Genomic DNA, 24,502 nt, shown 5'->3' with positions numbered 1-24,502 from the left:
AACAAATTTTGGAAAATTGAAGGTGAAATTCTTGAGAAATTTCTCAAGCCTTCCATTGCAGCTGAAGCTGTGAGTGGAGCGTGGAAATTTATAAGAATTGTAGTAAAACTTTAATCTCTGATAATGCCATTTTTGGGGGCATGCAGATTCTCCAATTCTTCACTCACTGTACATATTTGACAAAGTATAGTTCAAAAGGATAAAAACATTTATTATTTAGCAAGGTTCTTACATAAAGATTTTCTCTATTCTAAGTGTAGGTTTTAATAGTTTCATGAGATATGTATAAATATATGTATGTATTTATGGAGCTGGATTCCACTCTCAGAAAACCACTGGCAAAATTCCCACGAAGTTCCAGGGAGCAGGATTAGCTCATTAATGTTTTAATAGTTTTGTGACTTCTTATTGGCTAAAGGACAAGCTACAGAAAGCAGACTTTCTGTGAAGTTTAGACAACATTCTCTCTGCCTTTTATCAGAAAAACAAAACGGAGTTGGAGCCTAGACATTTTAGCAGATATCCTGGCTTTCTTTTAAGAAGATTCTGAAAGAGTTGCTTCCATAAAAGAAGAGTTTAAATATTTTTTTTCCACAGGGCAGTGACTTTGTGGTAGAGCGAGATAGTAGCATATCAAGAGCCAATTTATTAGAATGGGCACGGCCACACTTTTCAGTCTCTGCTCCAGTATGTGGTTCTGGTCCAAAATATCTCCTGGACCTGCCAGCTATGTCATGATGTTGTTTCTAGTGAAACAGGTAAGTTAATTCAATAATTAACTATTGACAATAAGACAGATTCCTCTTGCATAACATTTTAACCTTTACAAACCGTAATTTTATTTTACAAGTAGTTCTGGTGTAAATGTTTGTCAAAAATTAGAGAAATACTGACTGAGAAGCTATAGAATTTTTTACCACACCTCACTCTGACTAGGTCATTAACTGTTTTCTTCTATTAATACTAATTCGTAAAGTAAATAAATAGTACTGTTTTCTATAATCTCTTTTCATATCAATATTATTTAATAATAAATTGTTTTTCAATTTGCCTATCAGATATCAATACAATCATGGATCACACTTATTTTTTAATGTTTTTCCCACTTTCTTTCCTTAGTTTAAGGAAACAACTTTCCTTAGTTTTAACAACTTTCCTTAGTTTAAGACACTATCATTTTGTTTTTTAGATGACGGCAAGTGTTAGACATTCCGTGATATTTTGTGCAAGCTGATAACACCGGTATCATTCTGCATCTCAGATTTTTACCGAAGCCTAGCATAACCATGTAAAATTTTTAGAGCTCTAGTAAACAACTTATTTACCACATCTTGAACAAAATTTTAATAAGCTCGCTTCTTCATCTATATTGTCTTAAAAATTAGGAGAGTTTTATGTATGTAACAATAAAATATCAGTGAAATTAATATCTGGGAAATTTTCATATATGTTTTTAATCATCACGTTTATCTTTACCTCAATACATTTTAAAATATAGTTTACTTAGGTGTTTTAGTAAATTTTAAATCATCTGAAGAAAACTTGTAAGTAAACTTAGGATAAATGTATATGAAATAAGTGGATATGGGAGTTAATGTAACTGATAGGTTTACCTTAAAGTGAAAGCAATACTATATAATATTTATATATATATTTCCATCCACTAATATTATATTTCTATCCACCTGTCCTCCATTTAGCCAAGGAAGCATGCTTATATATGCACATTACAGGGGTTGGCATTTTTATGAATAACAAGTTATGGGGAGACATATATTCCAGATTTTTTAGTAGAAAAAAATCCTATTGCTTGTATAAGAGTTTCTCTCACATAAACAAATACTGAATTCAAAAGAGTCTCAGTTTTGTAAGCCACATTCAATATATCGCATATTATATAAAAGAAAAATTACAAATGACCTCAGTGGAGTCAAAATTCTGAAAGAATATAAATTCATTCACAGTGAATTAATTTGTTAAAGTGATTCCTGGAACTTGTTTACATCAGGTAATTTAAACCATAGTAAAGAAACCGTAATAAAGAAATAACAATCCTAAGTCTCTTTATCCATATTTCCGAGACAAATGCCAACATAGCTATAAAAATCATCAGTCAGGGTACATTAGGATCAAGGCTGAAAGAATCAGTAAATACTTAAGCTCTTATGTCATTTCTACTTTATATAGAAAGTACTTTTTTTTCCATATACCAAATAAACAGTCACCACTTCCTTTCCCCATTAGCTTAAAATAACTCAGAAATTAAAAGGTGAAATACTGATTATGCTAAAAATAATAATTAAAAAGATTTAAGTTGGTCTGTTTACACCTTCAAGATTAATTTTTAGAATTCAGTTCTCAGATGAGAGCTTCAAGCAGCGATATCTGCTGCATGAAGAATATTTCTGCAGTATAGTGACTGATGTTGTCGCCCTGGCGCAGCTGGAGCGCTCTGAGTAACCAGAGTTAATTGATTAAATTTTACTGACACTTATCTTTGTTGTGAATTGGGTACGCAGAATCTAAAGCTGAGTTGGTTCGCATGTCCCCGATGAAACTTTAAACATTCTGAAGAGAAGGGTCTTTCAGTTTCTTCAAAGGTTTTAGGCTTTCTCAATATGTCTTGGATTTTGAACCCTAAATTCTACAAAATTTATGTTTAAATGTTAGAAGAGGTAAATTTCAACTGAAATCTAAAATTGAGATCAAAACTGCTGCTCAGCTACATATTGACATGCCTGAAATCACGCTAAATTTTCCTGAACATGCATAGCATCTCGGTCATGATAGCACTGAGTGGCTCAGGGCTTAGAATAAAATCTCACTGGATTTGTAAAAAATAACACAGAACTATTTCATATGCAGGAACAATTTGGCCACAGTTTTCAGAATATGCCTACAGAATAAGAGTTTCTCCCAAACATGGCCAAAGAAAAGCTCCCAAGCTCTCAATAGTGATTGTTATATTCATCAGATAAACAACAGTTCTTCATCTCCTGAGTGAACCTGAACTCCTCTCTGAAGAACATTAATTCCATGGATACAAGATACAGATACAAGACTTTCTCATTGACTTCTCTTTGAATCCTTTTTAAGCAGTCAGACAGCTATCGGACATCAACATGTCCCTCCTTGAATCCTTCTTCCCATGTATGGCTAGGGTTTTATTCCCATCCATAGTTTGTCTTCTCACTGACTGAGTGAGTATCTCTGCAGTCTACTTGATACTGAAAAGCTTGTCAGGAAGGACTGAGAATGCCTCAGTGCAGAACACATTTAGGTCTTCTGTCTATGGTACCAGCATCATTTCTGTCAAGCTAAGCAGGAAAGAAATGCCTTCCTCATTCCAAGGCACCTGCCGGCATTCTCCAGTGATTCTCAACACACAGATCCTTAAAGAATTGCCACAGTAGGAGTGGAGACCACTGGGGACCGAATGGTAACATATGAGATGCATGCTTGCTTTTTTCAGATGTTTTTTAGTAGGCCCTCTATAAGTAGCCCATGAGCAATTTCCAACATGCTGTCATTTAAGTCCTCATTTAAGTTGCTACTGAATCTCTGTGTAGTCATTTATTTGAGGCTAAATAGTCATTTATTTGACTACACAGATAGATAAAACTATGGGGTTATAGATAAAACTATGGGTATTTCTGAACTTTTTATTCTAGTGCTTGAGAATTCTCTATTTATCACCATCTCTTCTGAAGCATGGCATAATCAAAGTTAATCACAATACACAGAGTAAGACAAGTTTCAATGTTCTCACTTGCATGTACAAATGCATGGATTTCAACAACCTCTTTTATTGTAGCTTTGCATAGGGAGGATTCCTGTCACTTAATTTCTACAACTGAATCTAAATCCTTCTCAAAATCATTACAGTCCTCAAATGCATCTTTGAGCTGTGGCTTCTAGGAGTAAAATTTTTCATTAGGTCTACTACTACATATGTTCTGTAGATGAGCTCATACTTCTGTCTTATTCAAATGATCTTTATTAACTGACCTGTGCTGTCATTGTCTGTTCCTCTGCTAATTTACAATCATTTGCCTTTTTTTTTCATTATTTTTATGTTCTTCTAATGCTGCATTTAATGCTAACATTTGAGGTCAGCTTACTCAATGGTTAATTTTGTCTGGTTTTTGACCTCACTTTATATAAAGTTAACCTCAATATAGCTTTTTTTTTTTTTCTTTTTAATCAAAATGCCTTCTAGTGGAAAACCAAGCACCTCAGCTGTTTACACCAATAATGACCAGGTATTAGATTTCTGTTTCTGACTTTGCAGAACATATGGAAATGAAGTGAAATTGTCCTTTATGCCTAAATGGCTCCTCCCTCTTGTAAACTGAGTTTCTTTCATTCATTTTTCTCAATTCTATCTCCAGAAGTGCAACCAAACAAGCAGCCAGGTAGCAGTTATCAGGCTTTCCCCACATTTCCTTTGCTGTTTAATGTGTTTGTTTTTTAGAAACTGAAATGCTATCCTTCACATCAAGTAATCTTTTCTACAACTGCGTCATGTCCATCTCTTTGCCTCTTCAGATGAGGTTCACTGACCTGGGAGTTTCTCAATGATCTCCCCTGGCTCTCAGCATTTTGGAGCCCACACCAGGGAAATGTCAAGATGCTTTTTATTTTGGAAACACAAATTCCTTTCTCATGCCTGTTGTAAATATTCTCTCCTTATCTTGCAAGTACATCAAATGAAGAATAATTATAGACTTTCTACTCCCTGGAATTTCAAATAGGGTGTCTGGAAATTAGCTAGGACTCTCAAAGCAGACCTTTGGACATGCACGATTTTATGGTGGAAAGTGCGTTATGAATGAGCTGTCCCATATAACTGATGGAAAAGAAAAATGGAATTGAACTTACTAAATCTTTTGCATCCATGCAGGAATGTTGTTCCCAAGCTCAGAGTAATGCTGTCAGTCCACCAACATGTGGATGTGCTTGATGATGACTTTCAGCCCCTTGTACCTCACCAAGGTCGCAGAAATTCAGTACATTGCACGTACGTGACAAGCAGCAACCAGAAACGTTTAGATGCAGAAAAAAGTGTTGAGTTGGTTGAGTTAAAAGCATCCTTTTGCATGAGAGCTGTCACGTTCTGAAAAATCTATAGCCTCCAAAATGGCATGACAATCTGTAATATTTTCAATCATATTGAATTACTTATTTTTTGTATCTTATAGTAACAGTGTTCTCGGATTATCTGCCTGCCTCTGGCCTCTTAAAGTCCTAGCTCAGGAAAACAGCTATGATATTTCACAGAGACTGCTTTGGCTGATGAGTTTTTTCCTGAAAAAATAGTGGTCAAGTCATTATACTGATGATGATCTGTTAGCAATATCTAACACTAACTCTTCTCTATTTTGCTCTTAGGTGAGTGTTTCTTCAACAGGTCAGCTCCAGCATATCACAAACCAATTTTGCATTAAACCCTTCTCTTTTTAGCTATTTCTTTAGGCATACTTTTCTGACCAGCACCGTCTCTTTTGTACAGTACAGTACAAAAAAATTCTTGCCCCCTTATAGCTGGAAATGATTTTTTTTTTAACATTAGAAATGATTTTATATTTAGAAGCAATTATGACCCAGAGGAGAGAAATATAACTCCCTTCTCTGTGTTGACAATTGTAGATCTACATCTCTGTTGTCACCACCTCCTGATAAAGCCTAAGCCTCTTTTTCACTTCTTCATGTCTACTTTCAGGTCCCACGGGAGCAACACAGGGTCAACACATCCAAAATAGATCTTCTAAACCTCTCCTCTCACTCCCTTTTCAAACACTGATGACAATCACATTAACTTATTCTCCTGAAATCTGTTTTTTTTTTTTTTTTAATTTAAATACATTCTTTATCTGCTCCATATAGACCACAATAAAAAGTTGTAGGCAAAATCCATCTTGAAAATATATGCAACGGAAAAAATTCTTTACATAGAATATTTTCACTCACAGGCCAAAGGATCTCTATTGGAGAAAACCACATCTAGATGGCTCAACTACAAAAAAGAATGCTTGAAAATGCTACAGGAAACATCGGTAGTTACTGGTAAGGAAGCAAACTGCACAATACAGACAAGGGTTAAACTAATGTTCCTAAATATCCACATTTTTAAATTCTTTACCTCACTTAGTGAAAGTGTGTCTCTGTTGTTAAGTTTTAAATGTCGTACAGTCAGCTATAACTTCATATCAAACAGATGCAAACATGAAATTACAGTCTCCTTTTGTCCTTGCTACAAGCCCAGTCTATATAAATATGTGATTTCATGAGAAGCTGGTCCCAAGCTGCCACTGTGGATGGCACTGACTGCACTGTCAAGATGGGGGTACTACCAGTTTTAGACATGAACACATCTTTTGGATGCAGAAGGAAGGCAAACCCATAGTTTTGGAAGGTGTACTAGTCATAAGACAACAATCCAGGTGAAAGAAGGCAGTTTCGATTTCTCCTTTAGAAAATGAGTCATGGCTGATAAGAATCCAGAATACATGGGCAAGGTAGAGTCTGATCTCTACGTAGGCAAGGCAGCTGAGGGCCTGCTCTTTTCTCACGAGACTGTTCATGCATTTTGCATTAAGTTAATGAAACAAACAAAAGCAAATAAATTAAGACAGAAACTAGGTTGCCCTATATTAATCTGATATCTGTAACAATTAGCTTCAAGTTTCAGTACCTTAGGTATAGTCCTACCCTCATACCTTTTGGATTCTCGGATGAAAGGCCACATAGCTTCTAAAGCTGGAGCGGACAGCAACTACTGTTTAGTGTCTTCTCCAGAAAAGTAAAGAGTCAGAAGCAGGATCTGATCCCACATCTCCCAAGGCTGGTTCAGTACTCTAAGATTATTATTTCTGTACAAAAGGGAAGTTCATTATAACTCATTATATCATTCTTAAAATAATAAGCTCTGCTCACCTAGATGCCTACTTAAGACTTACAGTGAATAGACTGAGAACATTTCAGTTATATATATATATAGTTATATTCATATAGCATGAATGTGGATGGTAGCCAACCTCCCTATCAATAAATGGGCAATCAATGAGGACATGTATGTGAGCTGAGCCATCACATCTGTGTTTGCAGCTGCATTGATTTCTTTCGCTTTCCTCTTCTCAGTTGCTATTGCAAATAATTACTATTTATGGTTTCTTTTCTCTACTTCTATCTTAACTCCTAGTCTAACTCTTATCTGACTCATGTTCATTACCTTCATCCTGTTACATTTTTAAAGGCCAGATACTGGACAAAGTTTAGGTCTAAAACTCCCATTTTACACACCTCAGTTTTCCGAACTATAATCAGTTGTCTTTCTCTTACAACCTACACTCCCTCATCTTCTATTTATCTTTTTCTCTAGGAGTTTCCCTCCTGCCTATCTTCCTTTATCTGCATTTTATTAGAAGACACTTCGTCCTTCTCCTCAAAAATCATGAAGGCTCCTACAAACTTCATCTTTGACTTCCATGAATTCTCCTGTTGTATTTACTTCATATCATATCATTGCAGATGGATTTCTCCAAGGTCATGTCTCAGGTCAAAGAAGTAAATAATTAATTAGAAAAGTGGAAGAGCCTAGATAAGGCTGATGCATCCTTTCTGTGCATCCTTTCGAGACCTCTCAAAACAATGTGATTCAATTTCTTTTTAAGAATGTCATGTATTAGCAAATTATATAACTCCAAGAAAACTGTAAATTTAACTACTGTAAAGCAGTAAATTTCACTCTTTTTTGGGGGAGGGGTCTGTGAGACAGTAACAGGAGATGGAATTATTTTCTAGGAAATCAGCCACATGTAGAAGGAGGAGTCATTGGCTAGGCTAGCACTGGGATATGCTAGTTTTGAATGAGCAAATTTAGCACAAAACTGAGCGCCTGTTTAGGCTGAACTGTCTAATTCAGACTTATTCTTCTAATTTAGACCTTGTTTTAACCCTGAAGTATTAAAATTAGGACAACTGATAGCATCTCTCATTACCCTTAACATATCTTCAGAGGACACCATCACTTGCATTAAAGCACTTAATGATGGATATTCTGTCATGTATTACCATGCTGAGAACTGAGAATCTGAGAATCTCAATAGTTACATGAAACATGTAATTTCTATGTCCTGAACAGTTTGGGGCAGAAAACAGGACATCAGACAATCAGTATCAGGGAAGCTGACAATGGTCTGAGTTGAGATTTGCAACCACAGAGGATGAAACGTGGAACAAAATATGCCTAGGGATGATTCTGAGCTATGCCCTCAGCCCCCACTGAAGCACATAAATTCTGCTTCTTTCTTTTTGATCCACAGAAGATCCCTTTTTGCAATGTACATACAGCATTGCACTGTGAATTCATGCAGATTGTCTGTAATATCTTGCAAATACTCTTTGGATCATTGCTCGCCATTGCTTTCCATGTGACAAAAGTCGTAGCCACTCCGCTCAGAACAAACTCATGCAATTTCAGGTTACCTGGAGCAGTGCACAGTGGTTTTCATAGTTATCCATTGAACTTTTAAAAAAATTTTTAAAACAACATCTATTTGCTTCTCTCCCCAGGAATACATTGTAATGGGACATTTGATCAGTTTGTTTGCTGGCCTTACTCACCCCCAGGAAATGTCTCTGTTCCTTGTCCTTCGTATTTGCCATGGTTGGAAAATGGTAATGTGAAAGTGGTAACTTCTCTTGGAGTTGCTGGGAATCCAGCTCAGGGACAAGTGGTGCTTTCCCAATGTCCTGCTGTCCGAAGGCTTTCCTGTCTCACGGCTTTTCTGACATGAGGCACCGACTTGCTATCAATGTTAAGCCTTTTCTCACCATCTGCACTTATTACAACTCCATTACTATCTGCTACAAATGAACATTTCCAAGAAAGTGCAAACCTACTGCTAAGGCCTTGATAAACAGCGACACGTTTGGGGTTCAGCTTCTGGAGTCTCCACAGAAACCAGAAATGAAGCTTTCAGCCTGAAAAGTTGGAAGCCAAAGAAAGGTGTCTGAGAAGCCAAAATCCCAGTAAAAGCACTTAAGTCCTTTTCTTCTGCCTGGTGAAGGGGTGTCTATTACAACCCTTTTACTTGTTGGACCCAATGTGCTGAACTTGGTTCTGCAGTCCCCACACAAAGCTCCTGTTCCACCATCCCAAACTGCAATTCAGGAGCAGTTCTCTGTTCCAGTTGCACTAAATAAAAGAGATATTTTCATTGCTGCTAGAGGCCATCCTTCTCAAAGAGAGTAGGGGACACTGCTGAAAAGCAAACATCAACCAGTATCCCATACTGTTCCTCTGCTGTTAAAGGCAAATTCTTGATATAAATAAATGCATCACAGTGAAAGTCAAGGAAGATTCACCCATTCACACCACTTGCTGATGTGACCCCAAAATACACATGCTATTGTACACACTAGGTACTTACCGAGAACCAATTTCTGCTAGATTGCATTCCTGCATTCTTCTAAGCAAATATGCAAAATAAATAATCAAAAACAAGACTCTTCTGTTCCTTTTTGGGATGCGGGGGAGGTGGTTTCTATTTCTGTGGAGAAAGGGAGAAATCTGTAATGTGTGTATGAAAAATTAAATCTTTATTTTGACCTTTCAGACTAAATCTCTGTTTACTTTCAGGCAGTGCAAGAAATGTATACAGAGTCTGTTTGGACCAGGGAATTTGGCAAACGAGAGAAAACTCCACAGACATTTGGCGTGATAGTTCAGAATGTACTGAGAAAAATCATTTCAAACAAAATGTAAGTATGATGTTTTATATTATGGTTTTAATACTTAATCTTCTTAATCCCTTCTTGAGTAACTGATAAAACATGTCCACTGAATACCTGAAAAGGATCTTCAGATTTCATTTAGATTACCAAATGGAAAGCTGTCCTTTTATTTAGAATAGAGGGATGAGGAAAGATTAAGGATGGGGATTCCTGCTTCAGATGCCACAAATTATTTTCAGAGTCCAATGGTCACATGTACTGTTTTCTTCCTAATAAAATCAAAAAATACAGCAATTTGGCTATGAATTAACTAAAGTGAACTATAATGATCCATTAACTGGTCCTTTCAAATGGAAAAAGAGAGTCAAAAGCAAACCCATATTTTCTATCTGTCCTGAATTTCACCTAAGAACTTAGCTGGGTAGCAGATAGGAAGACTACCATAATGCAAACATCATCCTTCTGGCCCAGATGCCAGGCTTTGGCAGAACAGGAAATAGCTCCACCGTACTTAATAAAGAGCAAATTAAAAATACTCATTTTGAAAATGCTCAGCTTTTTGTGCTGATGGTAAAATAAAAACCTTTACTAATAGACTGTGGTTTGTGAAGTTGCAAGTCAAGTCTCTTGCTTCATTTACAACAAACTTGACTGCATCTTCTACATAAGAAGTTTGCCACTACATATGTTTAATTCCCACATTCAAGTTACCCTTTCAGTAATGGCCATGACTGCAAGCAGCGAACAGGGAGTCTAGTCTTGCTGCCTGCTTGCACAACTGAAAAAGGTGAGTTATTAAATTAAAACTGCAGAGTTTCAGAAGCTTGCAGTTTGTTTGGTTTCATGTGCTTTATTTGGCTTCAGGCGTCTTGTGCATTCTATTGCCACAAAGTTCAGTTTAGCTAACATCAAAACTTTTCATTAGCTAAGTATTATTACTGTTAATTCTTTGCTATTTGCTGTTCATTACTTAAGAGTTAATAATACTGTTTATTATTTATAATAGTTTCCTATTTCATTGAATAATTATCGAGTTTTAAACACTATTAGTTTGGCATCCTCATGTATTACTACAATCTTATTAAACTCTTTAAATAGTAAACATATGGACCTCCAAAATTGCAGTTATTTATTCAAATGTGATAAATATTCATGAGTACTCAGGGTTTTTCATGGGCAATTGATTATTCTGGATTGTAAACCTGTGGCTGGGGCTCTTGTGTGACCAGAGCTTTTCTGAAACCTTTAACCTGATTTCTCTCCAATGCTAAATGTGGTTTTGTACCTGTTTCTTATATTTGGTCCAAAAAATCCAAAATGTTAGGTATCTACCCACGTCAAATGAAACAACTTGTTCTCATCTGCTTTAGTGTTGCTAAATTGCCACAGACAGGATAATAACTCATGCTTTTTATTAGGCTAATTCCTGAATTTTTGTTTTCATGAGGCTGAGTGGCTAAGAGCTGTACTATGGGAATCACCCCCATCCACACTGCACTCCCTGTGCACTCTCACCCTCTCCAAGAAAGTTTTTGTTAGCAAGCACAAGAGCCCTATGCTCTCCAGATAGTGCTAAATATCATAAGCTAATTAGAGACATACCATTGCCAAGGAGAAAGTGCTACAAGCCCTGGCAATGAGCAGTAGAATAACTAGCAATGGAAACAGTGAAATCACAGAAGAAAAGACACAAGTTCCAAGAAAATCTCTGCAGGCCAAATATGGCTAACAAATGTTACATATAGTATATTTCTGTGTCTTCCCTGCACAGATAAGTTTTTCTTGAGCTAGAAAAATAAGAAAAAGACATGGGAAGGAGACATAAAAATCTAAAATAGGACCTACAATAGGAAATGCTAACTGAAGCAAGTTATAAAGAAAGAATGAGCGTGCCCTTTTTACCTTTGGTGTCCTGCTCGCGTCATTCAAAGACATTCTAGATTCTGATTTAATTCTAATTTTGATTTTTTTAATCTGAACTCATGAAGAAAGTCAATCTGTTTCACTGGCTCTACAGAAGAAAGCTGAATCTCAAAACTGTACACACAAGATGTTGCACAAATAGAAATTGCACGTGTGTGTACTGGTTGATCTCTGCAGTTATTAAACAACCACCATGAGTTTTGCACTTATAATCATGACAGTGATTACCTATAATGCGGAATCACAATTGCATTTGTGTGCCAGCAATCTGGAAATGAGACCTTAGATGACTTCAGATTTTATGAAGAAGCAGACTGTTCTCCAGGTATCTCCTTCATGCACTGATTTTAAGAGAGAAAGTGCGGGGAGCAGACATCAGAAATCTTCCATAACTATGTTGCAACACAAAAGAAGTTGGGTATAAATTTCCTGATTCAGTGCTCATGCCCCTCCTGCCTGCATATATAACGATTATGGTTTTTCTTTTTTGTTCCTAGGAAGAAGAACATACATTGCTTACTACTCTACAATCATTGTACACCATAGGATATTATTTCTCACTCATCTCCCTTGTATTAGCTCTCCTTATACTTTCTTTACTCAGGTTAGTACAGATTTACATGCATTTTTAGATTACAAATATTCTGCATATTCTTCTTCTCATGTAATTGAACTCATTGTTTAACCTCAGACATAAATGCATGTATTTTAGGAATATGCCTTGCAAAGATAATTCCAAAACACAATCCATCATGACTGCAACATGAATACATTTTTTTTTAATTCCTATGAAATGTATTCTAAAGCATTAATACATTTTTTCTCCCACAGAAAACTTCACTGCACAAGAAATTACATCCATATGAACTTATTTGCATCTTTTATCTTACGTGCGATAGCAGTTCTTATAAAAGACACCGTATTCTACAACACTTACTCAAAAAGGCCAAATGATGAAACTGGGTGGATGTCCTACTTCAGTTCTGAGGTAACTCGTTAGGTCTTTGCTCATACTATAGTGTACTGTTGCTGCTGGAAGCCCTAACAGTTAAAATTTCAGACATTTGCCATATGGAAAGAAGTTTTCAGATGACTGTTAGTTGAACTTTGAACAGTGACAATTTGCTGGTAAAGCTTAGGATAATAAAGAAAAACTATCTTCACGCATATTATAACGCGTATAATGTATATAATGTATATAATTATTATTGTACATGCATACAGTTATGTTACATACAGCTCCAATTATAATGCGCTGATTTTTGTATTAAGAATTGTGTGAAAGCTTCACATAAAGCAATAGTTATTACCTTCCAATTAAGCAGAACAGTTTTATTACACCTTTAATTTTAAGAGCAAGTCTATACATTCGTTTGGCGCTTATATAGAACTTTTTGTATTTTTTTCACTTTTGGTATACATAGCACAATGCAATATACTCAAATATTGCTTGTGAGATGATGTTACCAAGCACAGAATACCTGCTGTGAGAATAAACGAAGGGGAAAAAATCATTTAAAAACTTTTCAGTACTAAGAAAGTAAGCTGATGTTTTTGCATTTCTCTAGAAAAAGGAATAACAACACCTATCATTTCTACCACTGTGGACATATTCAGCTAACATTTTACAAATGTAATCATCCATGTCAGTCAGCAGAATTCCCTCCTTTCTCTTATCTGCATGAATACGAACTCCTCCAACATTATGAAGTTCAAAGCACATTTGAATTATCCAGCCTGATGGCATCACAGGAATATCCCTAAATGGAATAGCCCAAATCCTGCATAATAACAGTATGTTGCATGATACACAAGTGAGATAAACTTTATAACCATGTGGTAATTTTAAAATGGTTAAGATAACAAAGGGCAAAAAACACTGTTGGAGCCTTTACATATAATAATGATTCCTAATCTCTCATTTCTACAGATTGTAATCATTTGCAGGACTGCCCAGTTTTTCATGCATTACTTTGTTGGGGCAAATTATTTTTGGCTGTTAGTAGAAGGAATTTATCTCCACACATTATTGGTAACTGCTGTACTCTCTGAAAGACGACTGTTGCAGACATATATTGTAATTGGATGGGGTAAGAGCCTAACAACTTCGAAGTTCTTGATATTGTACTGTTTTTGAAGTGATAAATACTTTACAAAGAAGGCAGAAAATTTTGCACTTTCATTTGTTGCTTGTTTGGAAGTCAACTGTTGTCAGCAAAGATGTACCTAAAAAGGATCCTTTAATTGCAGTTCAGTTTGACCTGCAAACACTGGAAATGAGTAAATTGTTTTATATTAAAGCAATATCTTCTACCACCAATTATTTTGAATTCTCAATGTCAGAAATTTACCAAATTTAGTCTCGTAAGCATTGTGTGTGTGTATGTGTATATCTACGTATCAGTAATGAAGTTTTGCATTTCTGAGATGTAACTATACTATGGGATTTTTTCTTTGAGCTACCGAAAGTGAAAGACAGGACAAGGTTCATTTTGGTACAGCATCTAGATAGAAAACTGAAAAATGTATGTGTTTGCATCACAGATGGCTATTACATATGTGTATTTTGAGTGAACCATTCTGCAAGCTTGGCTCTAATTGACTGCCTCTCTTCTTTTCAGTTGTTCCTATTTTGTTTGTGGGCCCTTGGGGAATAAGCAGATCAAAACTTGAGAATACAGGGTAGGTTACAAAAATCTGTTGAAAAATATTTTTTTTGAAGCATAATGACAAAAACTGAATGCATCCATTATTCAGTGAATGAACCAATAAAAGTAACTTAAGCACACATCAGTGTTCCATTCTGCTTGTCTTCAATGATGCTCTTGTTAATAATGTCACTTATAATTTCTTTGTTTTATTTCTATTTCTATTCATGGTTACTACTGAGTTTTGTTGGGACTTTAGATTATTAGATATTTAGATTTATATTTAGATTTATGTGACACATCAGGATCACATACTGTAAATGACAAACCATAGTCCCACAGGGTTTCAGACTAATTAGTAAAGCAGAGGTGTGTAGGACAAATTAGAAAGTCTGTTTCGGAGAAAAGAAGACAGCTTGAAGGAGACATATGTATACTATTTAGCCAGTAAAGAACACTGGTCACAATTCACAGTTTACCCAATTATAGTTTAAAGACTGCATGGTCAAATCTGGGTGCAAATATACAGCGGTGTGGATCCAAAGAATTAAGTTTACTAGATAGTTCTGAAGTCTGCAGTCTAGCAAAATCTCTCCCAAAATTTTTTAGCACATTATAAAAGATCTTACGAAAAATTAAAATTACAGTTATTGGCAAGACTCTCTTCTTCATTTTAGAAAGCTGGCATTTCTCCTGAATTCCAGCTAAGAATGGAAGTTCTTTTGAAAGTAGAGTTGCTTTTGAAATGTATTTAATTTAAGCTTTATAATTTATATGAATATAATGTATCCATGCCTTAAATTATTCTTCAGGTGTTGGGGAACAAATGATCACATGGGAATCTGGTGGATCATCCGAGGACCAATGCTGTTTTCCATTACAGTAAGGATTAAATTGTCTGTTCCCAATATCCTTCAGAAGTATATACGTAGCAGAAAAAGAGAAGATACCTAAATAAGTGATGAGTATAGCCAACTGCTCATATGAGGGAAGGTCAAGTAGACCAGGACTCTTCTTTTTGAAAAAGAGATAGGTGATAGGCACCTATTTTTAAATTATCCTCTAACAATATATGACTCAGCTTTCTAAGTAATTATTATTACTCAAATTTCTATAAAATATATAAAAATAGTGTTATAGTACTTCTTGTAAATAACCAATATGCATTTTCTTTCAAGGTTAATTTTTGCATCTTCTTAAAAATACTCAAGTTGCTGATTTCCAAACTAAAAGCCCAGCAAATGAGCTTTCATGATTACAAATACAGGTATGGACCATATTAAATTCATTATATGAACAATAAACCTATTTCCATTTTCCTCCAAAATCCAAAGCCCTAAATATCTCAACTATATCATCAAGATCTTTGTGGAAAGATTATGATGATGATAATCACATGCAGCAGTGCCTCTATTTTAACATGCCTGATGTTTTGCATTATATGCTAATTTATACTGCTTTAAAATTTGAACTTGCAAAGGTTCTAACTAAAATTCTTTGTGCTGCAAGTCTTTCTCAAAACTCACTCTCTGTGGATACTTTCTCCTTCATTCATGCAGATACATTCCTTCCATTAAAATTATTCCGGTTGCATTTTTAAAAGTTAGAAATTTTTCGATAGAATCATAGAAATGTTTTGCGCAGCCACACAGATGTTCTCCAGTTTTCAGGAGGGATAGAAATACTTGAACCCTGAAAGAACCCCGGTAACAGAACACTCATATTTAGCTATATAAATATTTATGCTGTTACCTAGCAGCAAAATTCTGATAAAATTGACTTCTGTGTTGAATTTCTTACCCATAACTTTCTTTTCTACACCCAAACCCAAGATTCTCTTCTGTACACTCTTCTGAGAGTGTACTCCAAAAGTCAGATTTGCGATTTTGTTTTCAAAATACTAAATTGAATCATTTCAGAGGTGGTCTTGAAGAAATATTTCTGCAGTCATTTCAATGGGGCCAAATTTTCCATTTTGCACTAAGGATGCTGAGAAATAGCATAATCAATCATTTTATTTTTAAGATTGGCAAGATCTACGCTTGTGCTGATTCCACTGTTGGGGATTCATGAATTTGTATTTACCTTCATCACTGATGAACAGGTGGAAGGTCTTTCAAGACATATAAGGCTTTTCATTCAACTGACAATGAGCTCATTTCATGTGAGTACCATAATGAATCTATTTCTTTAAGGATTGGATATCCACATATTAGTTTTCTATAAAATGTGTACATTCAACTAATATACACTGTTCTTATTTATTATTAATATTATACTCTAACCTATAATGAGTTTTAATATACTATTGCAATAACAAGATAAAAAATAGCAAAGTAACAAAGTATTCAAACTCTGACAGTACCAAAGACCAAAAAAGGGAATCTGGCATTTTCAGAGATATTATGAAAACAAGATTGATTTTCCTGCTTCACCCTTCTTAGCGATACAAGTCAGAAATCTTGAGGTTTCCGTTCTTTAATGAGTCACCAACTCTTTCTCTGGTCATCAAAAGTCCTTACCACTTACTAATTCAGTATCTTAGTATTCATCTGCCCTCTTCTACACTGTGCGACACCAAAACATTATTGCACAATTCAGAGGTCCTTGTGTTTAACCTGTGTAATGCACCAGTGCTGGGTATTTGCCGTTGTTGCTGAGTCTGAAATCAAGAATTTACACTGCAGCGTGAGGTGTGAAAAGGCAGAACAGAGTTCATGTTGCACGGTTACTCTAAAGGGATCTAATGATATGGTCGTGAAGTGTGTGTTCCTCAGTCATTTCCTTACTTGGAAAGCTTGCAGTGACTAGATGTTATTTCTAAGCAACACTTCACAACACTAAGTCATTTTAAGTGAAAATTTTATTTACAGGCTTGTGCAAAGAAATCTGATACAGAAGATATCTTGCTTATCCCTGGTGGAAAGCATAAACTTCATTCCATTTAGAGGACTTTGCGCGATTTCTGCTACATAGCAAGCATTAGAAGCAAAACATTTTCAGAATACTCAGAGATCTTAATCTTTATTGTGGATTCCCTTTTTTAACTACAGCATTATTTGTAAAGGGATTAGCAAAAAGGCATATAAACTGGACCCAATTACATTTGTTTAGTCTGTAAATCTTCAGTAGTTTTAAAATAGTTGAATTGTTTTGTTAAAGAAAAACAATTACCTCTCAGATCTCATCTGGAGGCTTTAGCTCAAATGTTTTCAAGGAACACAAAATTAAATACTAAACACCAATTCCTATTTAGCTATTATGTTTCCTTGCTTTAGGAAGAGGAGTAATTTAATCATCTTGGTTTACTGATACATGTGGACTAATAGCCACAGGAAAAAAATATAGTGGATTAGAAGCAGTTATTTAATGAGTAATTTGTCATGCTGCCATTCTCAATAGAACTAAAGGACAATGGCAAGGCCTAAACAAAAATGTATGTTTTCCTATAGGAAATGAATGTTTCTTCACAATTTCTAATCCTTCCTTTTCCCTTTCCCAAAAATGTATACCTTGGAACTCATGGTCATAGCAGAAAGATTTTGAAGTATAAAGTTACATACACTGCAAAAGTATTACATGTGAGGAATAATGAGGAAAATTAGATATAAAATTATATAAATTTGCCACCTGCTGTGATTTCACAGTGCTTTTGCCTGGAGAGTCAGAATCCACTTTTTTTCCTTCTCCCTCTGTGAAAGTAGCACAGTTTCACAGAATCATCAAGTAGGAAGAAGTCTCTATTACAACATCCTGCTCAGACAGGACTGTACCTATCTCTAGATAAGGTCAGGTATGATTTTGTCTACTTGAGTCTTGAAAATCTCTGAGAATGGTGAGTCCACAGCCTCTCTGCATGACCTGTTACAGTCCTGCACTACACTTCAGGTGAAAAAAAACTTTTCCTGATATCTATTAAGTCCTTCCCAGGCTAAAGCTTGTGACTGTTGTCATTTACCACTGTCACGGAGAGTCGGTGTCATCATTTTGTAGCTGATCTTTAAATAGCTGTAGGATGCTATTAATTTTTCACCCTCTCTTAGCTTCCTTTCCTCTAGATTAAACATGCCCAGCTCTATCAGTGTCTCATAACACGGCATGTACACTAGACCACTGATTATTTTGGTAGACCTTCTTAGTCTCACTTAGTCTCACTTTTCCCAGTAATTATTTTCTTAGGTGCGAGAATCAGCTGCAGAATGGCAGACTGCTTTTTGCACTGCTATTTTATATATGCCTTCCTTCTATATCTCAGTTCTTCATGGAAGGAGTTCTGTAGAAACTGGCAATCCCATTCGCACTTCTTGCTGCAGAATTTAAGCAAATCATGCTCTAATCTGTGAAGATGCTTCTGCCCAGTAACCCAGGAGCAAACTTAGGAATCAAAATCTGACTCTTCTGCTGCCCAAGATATTTTTCTGAACATTTTAGACACATCTAAGTCAGAAGATTCCCTAACAGTGTATAACAAGAACTGAAATGAGTATGTTTAGCTGTTACTATGTTAGATTAGTGTGTTAGTAGGTATTAAAATGTAGGCAATTAATCAAATCATGGCTCATTCCTATGCAATAATATGATTGTGCAACATCTGATGAATACTGAACGCAAGAAGTGTGTTTACAAGTGTTTGCTTAGTGGAAATAAGAATTTCAATTAATAAGTGCTTTTCCAAGATAAACAGAAAAGTCACTGCTCATTTGATGTTATGACTCTAAATTTCTTTGAATAATTATTCTAAATTAATGTGTTTGACTGTTACTTGAATGTCTGATAACTTAAAATTCCATGTTTACTCTCTACAAACCTCCTAGTTTGTAATTGTTGTTGGTGGTTTTTTTACAAACTTTTTATAAGAAAACTTTTTTTCTTTAATGGCAATGTTAGAAATAGTACATCTTATTCAGTTGCAATTTGTTTCAGTTAAGAGTTTATAATTACACCTGCTTTGAAATGCCACCTGGCAACTTTACTGTTTTTCAGTGAATCTCAGAACAGGCTCCTCCTCCTTTGTCATTGCTTGACATTTTTCTAACTGTTGTGACAGAAACATACATTGAATACCATAAATGAGCAGCTTCAAACATCACATAAATTTCCTCATGGATTTACCTATCGTTTACCTCAATGGACAATATCCCTTGTATTCTCCTGACATCTATCCTAAAAAACAAACAAACAAAAACCTTGAATACAGGCTCTTTTCAAACCACTGAACTTGCTCAAATTCCTAGAACTATTCCTTTTCATGCTTACTTCACTCTGCTAAAAAAATAACTCTAGGTTCTAAATGCTGCAGGTTAACACTAGATATAATAGAAAAATACTGAAGCTGCTGTCTACATGGATTCTATTTAATCCTTTGTCTATAAAAGTAGGACAGTTCCAGAAAAGTGTGTGTGTGGAAACAGTTGAATGTTGTTGACATTATTTCATCTGATTATGACACCTTTGATATGAACATTGCCTTGAGACTGATATTCTACAGTATGTATTCTCTGTCTTAGATGTGTTTAGACATACTGAAGGAAATGCATTTCCTGAAGCAATTGCAATAAATTCATGAATCTGTGCCAAACTGTTAGAGATGTACACATGTAAGCTGTTTTGGATATCAAACGCAGCAAGGAGAAAAATGGGAAGGGTAATGTTTGTGTTGGCTTAAAACATGTTGTATTCCTATGTTTCAAGCCCACCTTCCCCCCCTTTTTTTCTACCCTAAGTTTATTTGAATCAATTTAAAAAGAGAAACAGTCAGAACATCCTTTATAGAGGCGCAGAAAGAAATCAACATTTTTTAAGTTACCAAAATAATACTCAAATTGAAACAAAAGCATGACTAATATTGTACCCCAGGTTGCATTTTTGGATGTTTTACTAAACCTAGAAATAGCAACATTTGCTGGACAACAGAGGCTGTTTGAAAAAATATGTCATAGCAAAATAAAGAGCAAGTTGAATTGGAAACTCTCCATTCGTCGGCATCTGCACCAAAACACCTGCAAATGTGCCCTACATTTGCTAAAATAACATACAAAAACAAGTACTTAATCAACCAGTGAAAACAAAAAAAAATCCTCCTTGAAAATTAAGGAAGGAATGCTTTTCTTATATTTATAGTTTTAATATTTATGTGATCTTTAAAATAAGACTTCAGAAATAGATAATTCCTGTTCCAGTTAACATGTCTTTCTCTTTCCCTTACAGGGATTTTTTGTAGCAGTTTTATATTGCTTTGCTAATGGAGAGGTAAGGACTCAATTAGTTGATTAGTGAAACGTACTAGTGACACCAAACAGGATGCAAATACCAGCTAGCACTGGTTACTTGAGAGCAAACCTACATTATTTTAATGGTTTAATGGATATAATGGTTTTGTACAAGGACCTATCTCTTACAGGTCTGGATTCAAATGCATTTATTTCCACTGAAGCATGAATTACTGCATGGCACTGTGGATGCCTTGGATATCCTGGGGTGTGTAAACACCAGTATAGGTTTATGTTCAGCCACCTGAATACTACTTTTTATCAGATGGTATCCCAGACTTTATGTCTGGTCTGGATAAACCTTTTTTCTGGTTAGCCCTGAAGTCCATGAGAAGCTGCCAAATTTGGAGTACTTAAATCTTAGAAAGCAATAACTTTAAAATACCATTTCATGCATATACTGCTCAGGGCATCCCAAAACTTGATGTGAGGGGATTTCTTTACTGGAGATTGCTTCCTGGTAAGCCTCAAAGTCAACCAGTGGTTCAGTTTCCCAGTATTTAAGCAGATCATTCATGGTGATTATGTAAAGAAATGAGAGCAAAGAAATCAAAGAATAATTCAATAAGGAAGGGATTGCAGGAGGTCCAACCTATGGCTCAAAGTAGGGTGAAGACTGAATTTAGACACAGTCCAAGGACAGAGATTCCATCACATCTCTGGTTCCCTGTTCCGCTGCTTCAGCATTTTCATAAGAAAACACATTTTCCATATATCCAGTTGGAACTTCCCCTATTTCAGCACATGATCCCTTGTCTCTTGTGTTTCTACCACACAACTCGATAGTGAGCTTGGCTTTTAGGCTTTCTTTGAAACCCTGTCTTCCCCAAAATGAACAAGCCCTGTTCAGCCTTGCTCAGCATCTCCTCAAGGGTCATGTGCTACAGCCCTGACCTCCACTGGACTTACTCAAGTTTATCAAAATAATTCTTGTGCTGGGGCCCAAAATTGGATACAATATTCAGATGTGGTCTAGCAGATGCTGAGTAAAGGAGAATTATCATTTCCCTTGATCTACTGGCACTGCTCTCTTAGTACAGCCCAATGCACTGTGAGCCTTCATCACCGTCTCAGCTGCAGGCTATCTCTGCATTATTGCACTGACTTGCCACAAACCCATCTGAAGAAATGCATTTATTTTGTGTGTTTCACCTCATTTAGTATTGAGTGTCTAATAGTTTTCTAAGTTAAAGCCTGTTGTCTATATTCCCCTTTTACTCAGTGGTAAGAAAAGGGCAATTTCAGAGGGTGTTATATTAATCTAGACCTACCCACCACCTCTTTAGGTAGGATTGTGGTTTTAATTACTGTAGTGCAAGTTCCTTGAGTACTTGCTTGCTTTTGAGAACAGTAGAAATAGGTCTGCTCTTCTAGACTGCAAACTAGAAACCACCCATAGATTGATAACCACATAGACAGGCTGATAGATAGTACATATCTATAGTTATAGTTACATTATGAAATTATTTTCCCAATAGCTTCCTAGTTCTCCTCGGAGAACTTGAGTGAAAAAAACACTGTAATAATAATAATTCTTTAGTGCATGTTCTATGTAAATTCATGGGCTTTCCAATAAACACAACTTCTGTTACATACTGAAGCCACCCTATTCCTGCAGCAAGGTTTAGCCCCTGTCTGTGAATGTTCACAGTGGAGATCGTCACTACTTGTAATAAATAGACACTTATCAGCAGTATTCAATATCTGGGCACAGATAGTTGTCAAGATACATGGAACACACATACAGAAATAGTTCACTAACAAACACATGAACTTAGACCCCCTTCTTCCTAAAGGCACCACAGAAACAAATGAGATGGATGCTGTATTGGCAAATGAGACATGCAATTTTTGAACTACTTAAATAAAACAGAGTACTGGCAACTGCAATACAGTAATAATTCTGTAACATTTATGAACAACACAGAGTGTCTCTCACCAGCAGCTAAAAGTGGCTGTTTTGGCCTTCTAGCTCCTTGTTCCACTGAGCTTTCTCAGGCCAAGGGGAATGTTACTCCCGTTTAAAGCAGGGGCACATCCTGTTCCTCTGTGCTGGCTCTGGAGCCTGCTCTCCGCCTGCAGCGCTGATGCTGGGGTCATGCACGTAGCAGGCTGCTCACTGCTGCAGGTTTCAGGCAGGCTGCCAAATAAAAAGCGTTAACCAAACAAACCATATATCCAAGCATAAAACTCAGCCAAAGCAGAATGGCCCTCACGTCCTCTGCCTGTAGGCTTTCCTCCTCACTTAAGCAGGCTATAAACATTGAAGTTCATGAAGAACTTCAGCTCTTCCAAAACCTCAAGTTATGATCTCAGTATATAAAATTACAGAGATAAAGAGGCTAGAAACGACTTTGCTAACTTATAGTGAAGAGGGGGGAACCAAGGGACCAGCTTCCTATGGCTGTCTTGGAAAACAAGCCTTCTCTTTCTACCCTGCAAGGACCTCAGTTGCTGTGACATGCACCACAAGGGTCAGGAAGCTCAGCACCTCCACAGTCCTACTGGTCTCATAACTAGCATTTGGATAAACAGAGTGAAGGGTGGTCAGCTGAGCTGGCTGTGGACCAACTACTTCTTTGTTCCCACAGGTGAAAGCAGAACTCCAAAAGCAATGGTCCCGCTTCCTGCTGGCAGACCACTTTGGCTGTAAGCTCTGCTTCCTTGGAGAAAACATCAAATACCTTAGGAAGTGCTCACAGAAACCAAAGAAACAGCACACTGGTAGCAACACCTTGTGTCGGAAAGTGATTGAGCCCTGGAATACGCAGCTGCAGCAGGTGTTGGTGAAGAACAGGACAGATATCTGCCCAGGCTGTGCTCTGCCATCTTGTCCACGAGCAAGCATCTCAGACAGCAGTGAAGAAGTCACTGCCGGAGAGATAACTGAGGAGGTCTTTGAAGAAAGTGAATGTTCCTAACCTATGATGGCCAGGAGCAGAGAGGCTTGCTAGGCCAAGGAGCCATTCCTGTTGACCAGTCTGGAAGATAACTGATGCTGAAGAGGATGTACACAGGATATAATCAGGACATGAACAGGACTCCAGATACATATATTTTTGTCCTAGTAGCTTCATTCACACGTGTCCACCACTCTATTCATATAATAAAGTTGTGCGTTTATTTTACAGCTTTATTTCACAACTAAAGATATGGGACTGAAAGGCTTTTATTTCCTGTAGGTTTTTATTCACCTTCTCAATGTTAATCTATTTAATCCATACAGGATGGATATTTAAATGAAATATTACTTACTAAAATTTGAATAATTAATTTTAAAATACATCTGAAGCTTTTAGAAATCTATTATCAGAATGCAAGCTTTACTTACATAGCATTTTTATGCCACCACTCCATTTAGAAGGTTTTCAGTGGATTTTATTTGATTGCTAGAAATGTGAAAATTGTTTTTTTCCTCAGTAAAATAATTTACTTTTTAATTGTATGTTGTAATATTTCTAACAGTAAATAGTTTTCAGTTCTGAGATCAGCAGTCTCTGGTGACCTGTGTTTTATCCTCTGTATTATGTATGTGATGTTTTGACCTATTTCCGTTTATAAAAATCAGTATTTTCATATAATCAGATCCAGGAGGCCTGGTGAAAACAATCTACTTTCACCTTATCAGAAAGACTGATGTGATCTAAAGTCTTCTTGCCTCTTAACACTAGTAGCCAGGCTCCTGCGGCCCTGACGGTTTGGGCTCTGCTGAGGTAGTTCACTGAGTAAAGCACAATGATACATTCATGCTCCAGGCATTAGACAGTGCGTGCCAAAACTCGAGTCACGACGTTTGAAAGTGGTTTTTCTGAAGGATTTTGTTTTCCATCAGAACTTTTAAGATCAAAACTTGAATCTCAAGCCTAAAATAACTTGTGGGATTCATCTGACCTATACTATTAGATGTAGCATTATTCCTGGTCT

General features: G+C 36.2%; 1 protein-coding gene across 1 annotated transcript; it reads left to right on the top strand.

Moving 5' to 3' along the window:
• The first annotated feature begins 618 nt into the window (after positions 1 to 618).
• Positions 619 to 23,521, top strand: GLP2R (glucagon like peptide 2 receptor). The gene is made up of 13 exons (XM_088535842.1): positions 619 to 758; positions 5,973 to 6,066; positions 8,575 to 8,679; positions 9,644 to 9,765; positions 12,159 to 12,265; positions 12,493 to 12,649; positions 13,592 to 13,751; positions 14,283 to 14,343; positions 15,122 to 15,191; positions 15,488 to 15,576; positions 16,335 to 16,473; positions 20,517 to 20,558; positions 23,170 to 23,521. Exons 1-13 carry the CDS (start codon positions 654 to 656, stop codon positions 23,497 to 23,499), a joined length of 1,581 nt encoding a protein of 526 aa, XP_088391968.1. The 5' UTR covers positions 619 to 653; the 3' UTR covers positions 23,500 to 23,521.
• The last annotated feature ends 981 nt before the right edge of the window (positions 23,522 to 24,502 follow it).

This window comes from Tinamus guttatus, unplaced genomic scaffold (genome assembly GCF_059628265.1).
Source record: "Tinamus guttatus ecotype Peru unplaced genomic scaffold, ASM5962826v1 Tinamus_guttatus_pri_ptg000649l, whole genome shotgun sequence".
In the NCBI taxonomy this organism is placed as follows: domain Eukaryota; kingdom Metazoa; phylum Chordata; class Aves; order Tinamiformes; family Tinamidae; genus Tinamus; species Tinamus guttatus.
Note: the sequence above shows the minus strand (reverse complement) of the source record. Positions and strands in the feature narration are given on the sequence as shown.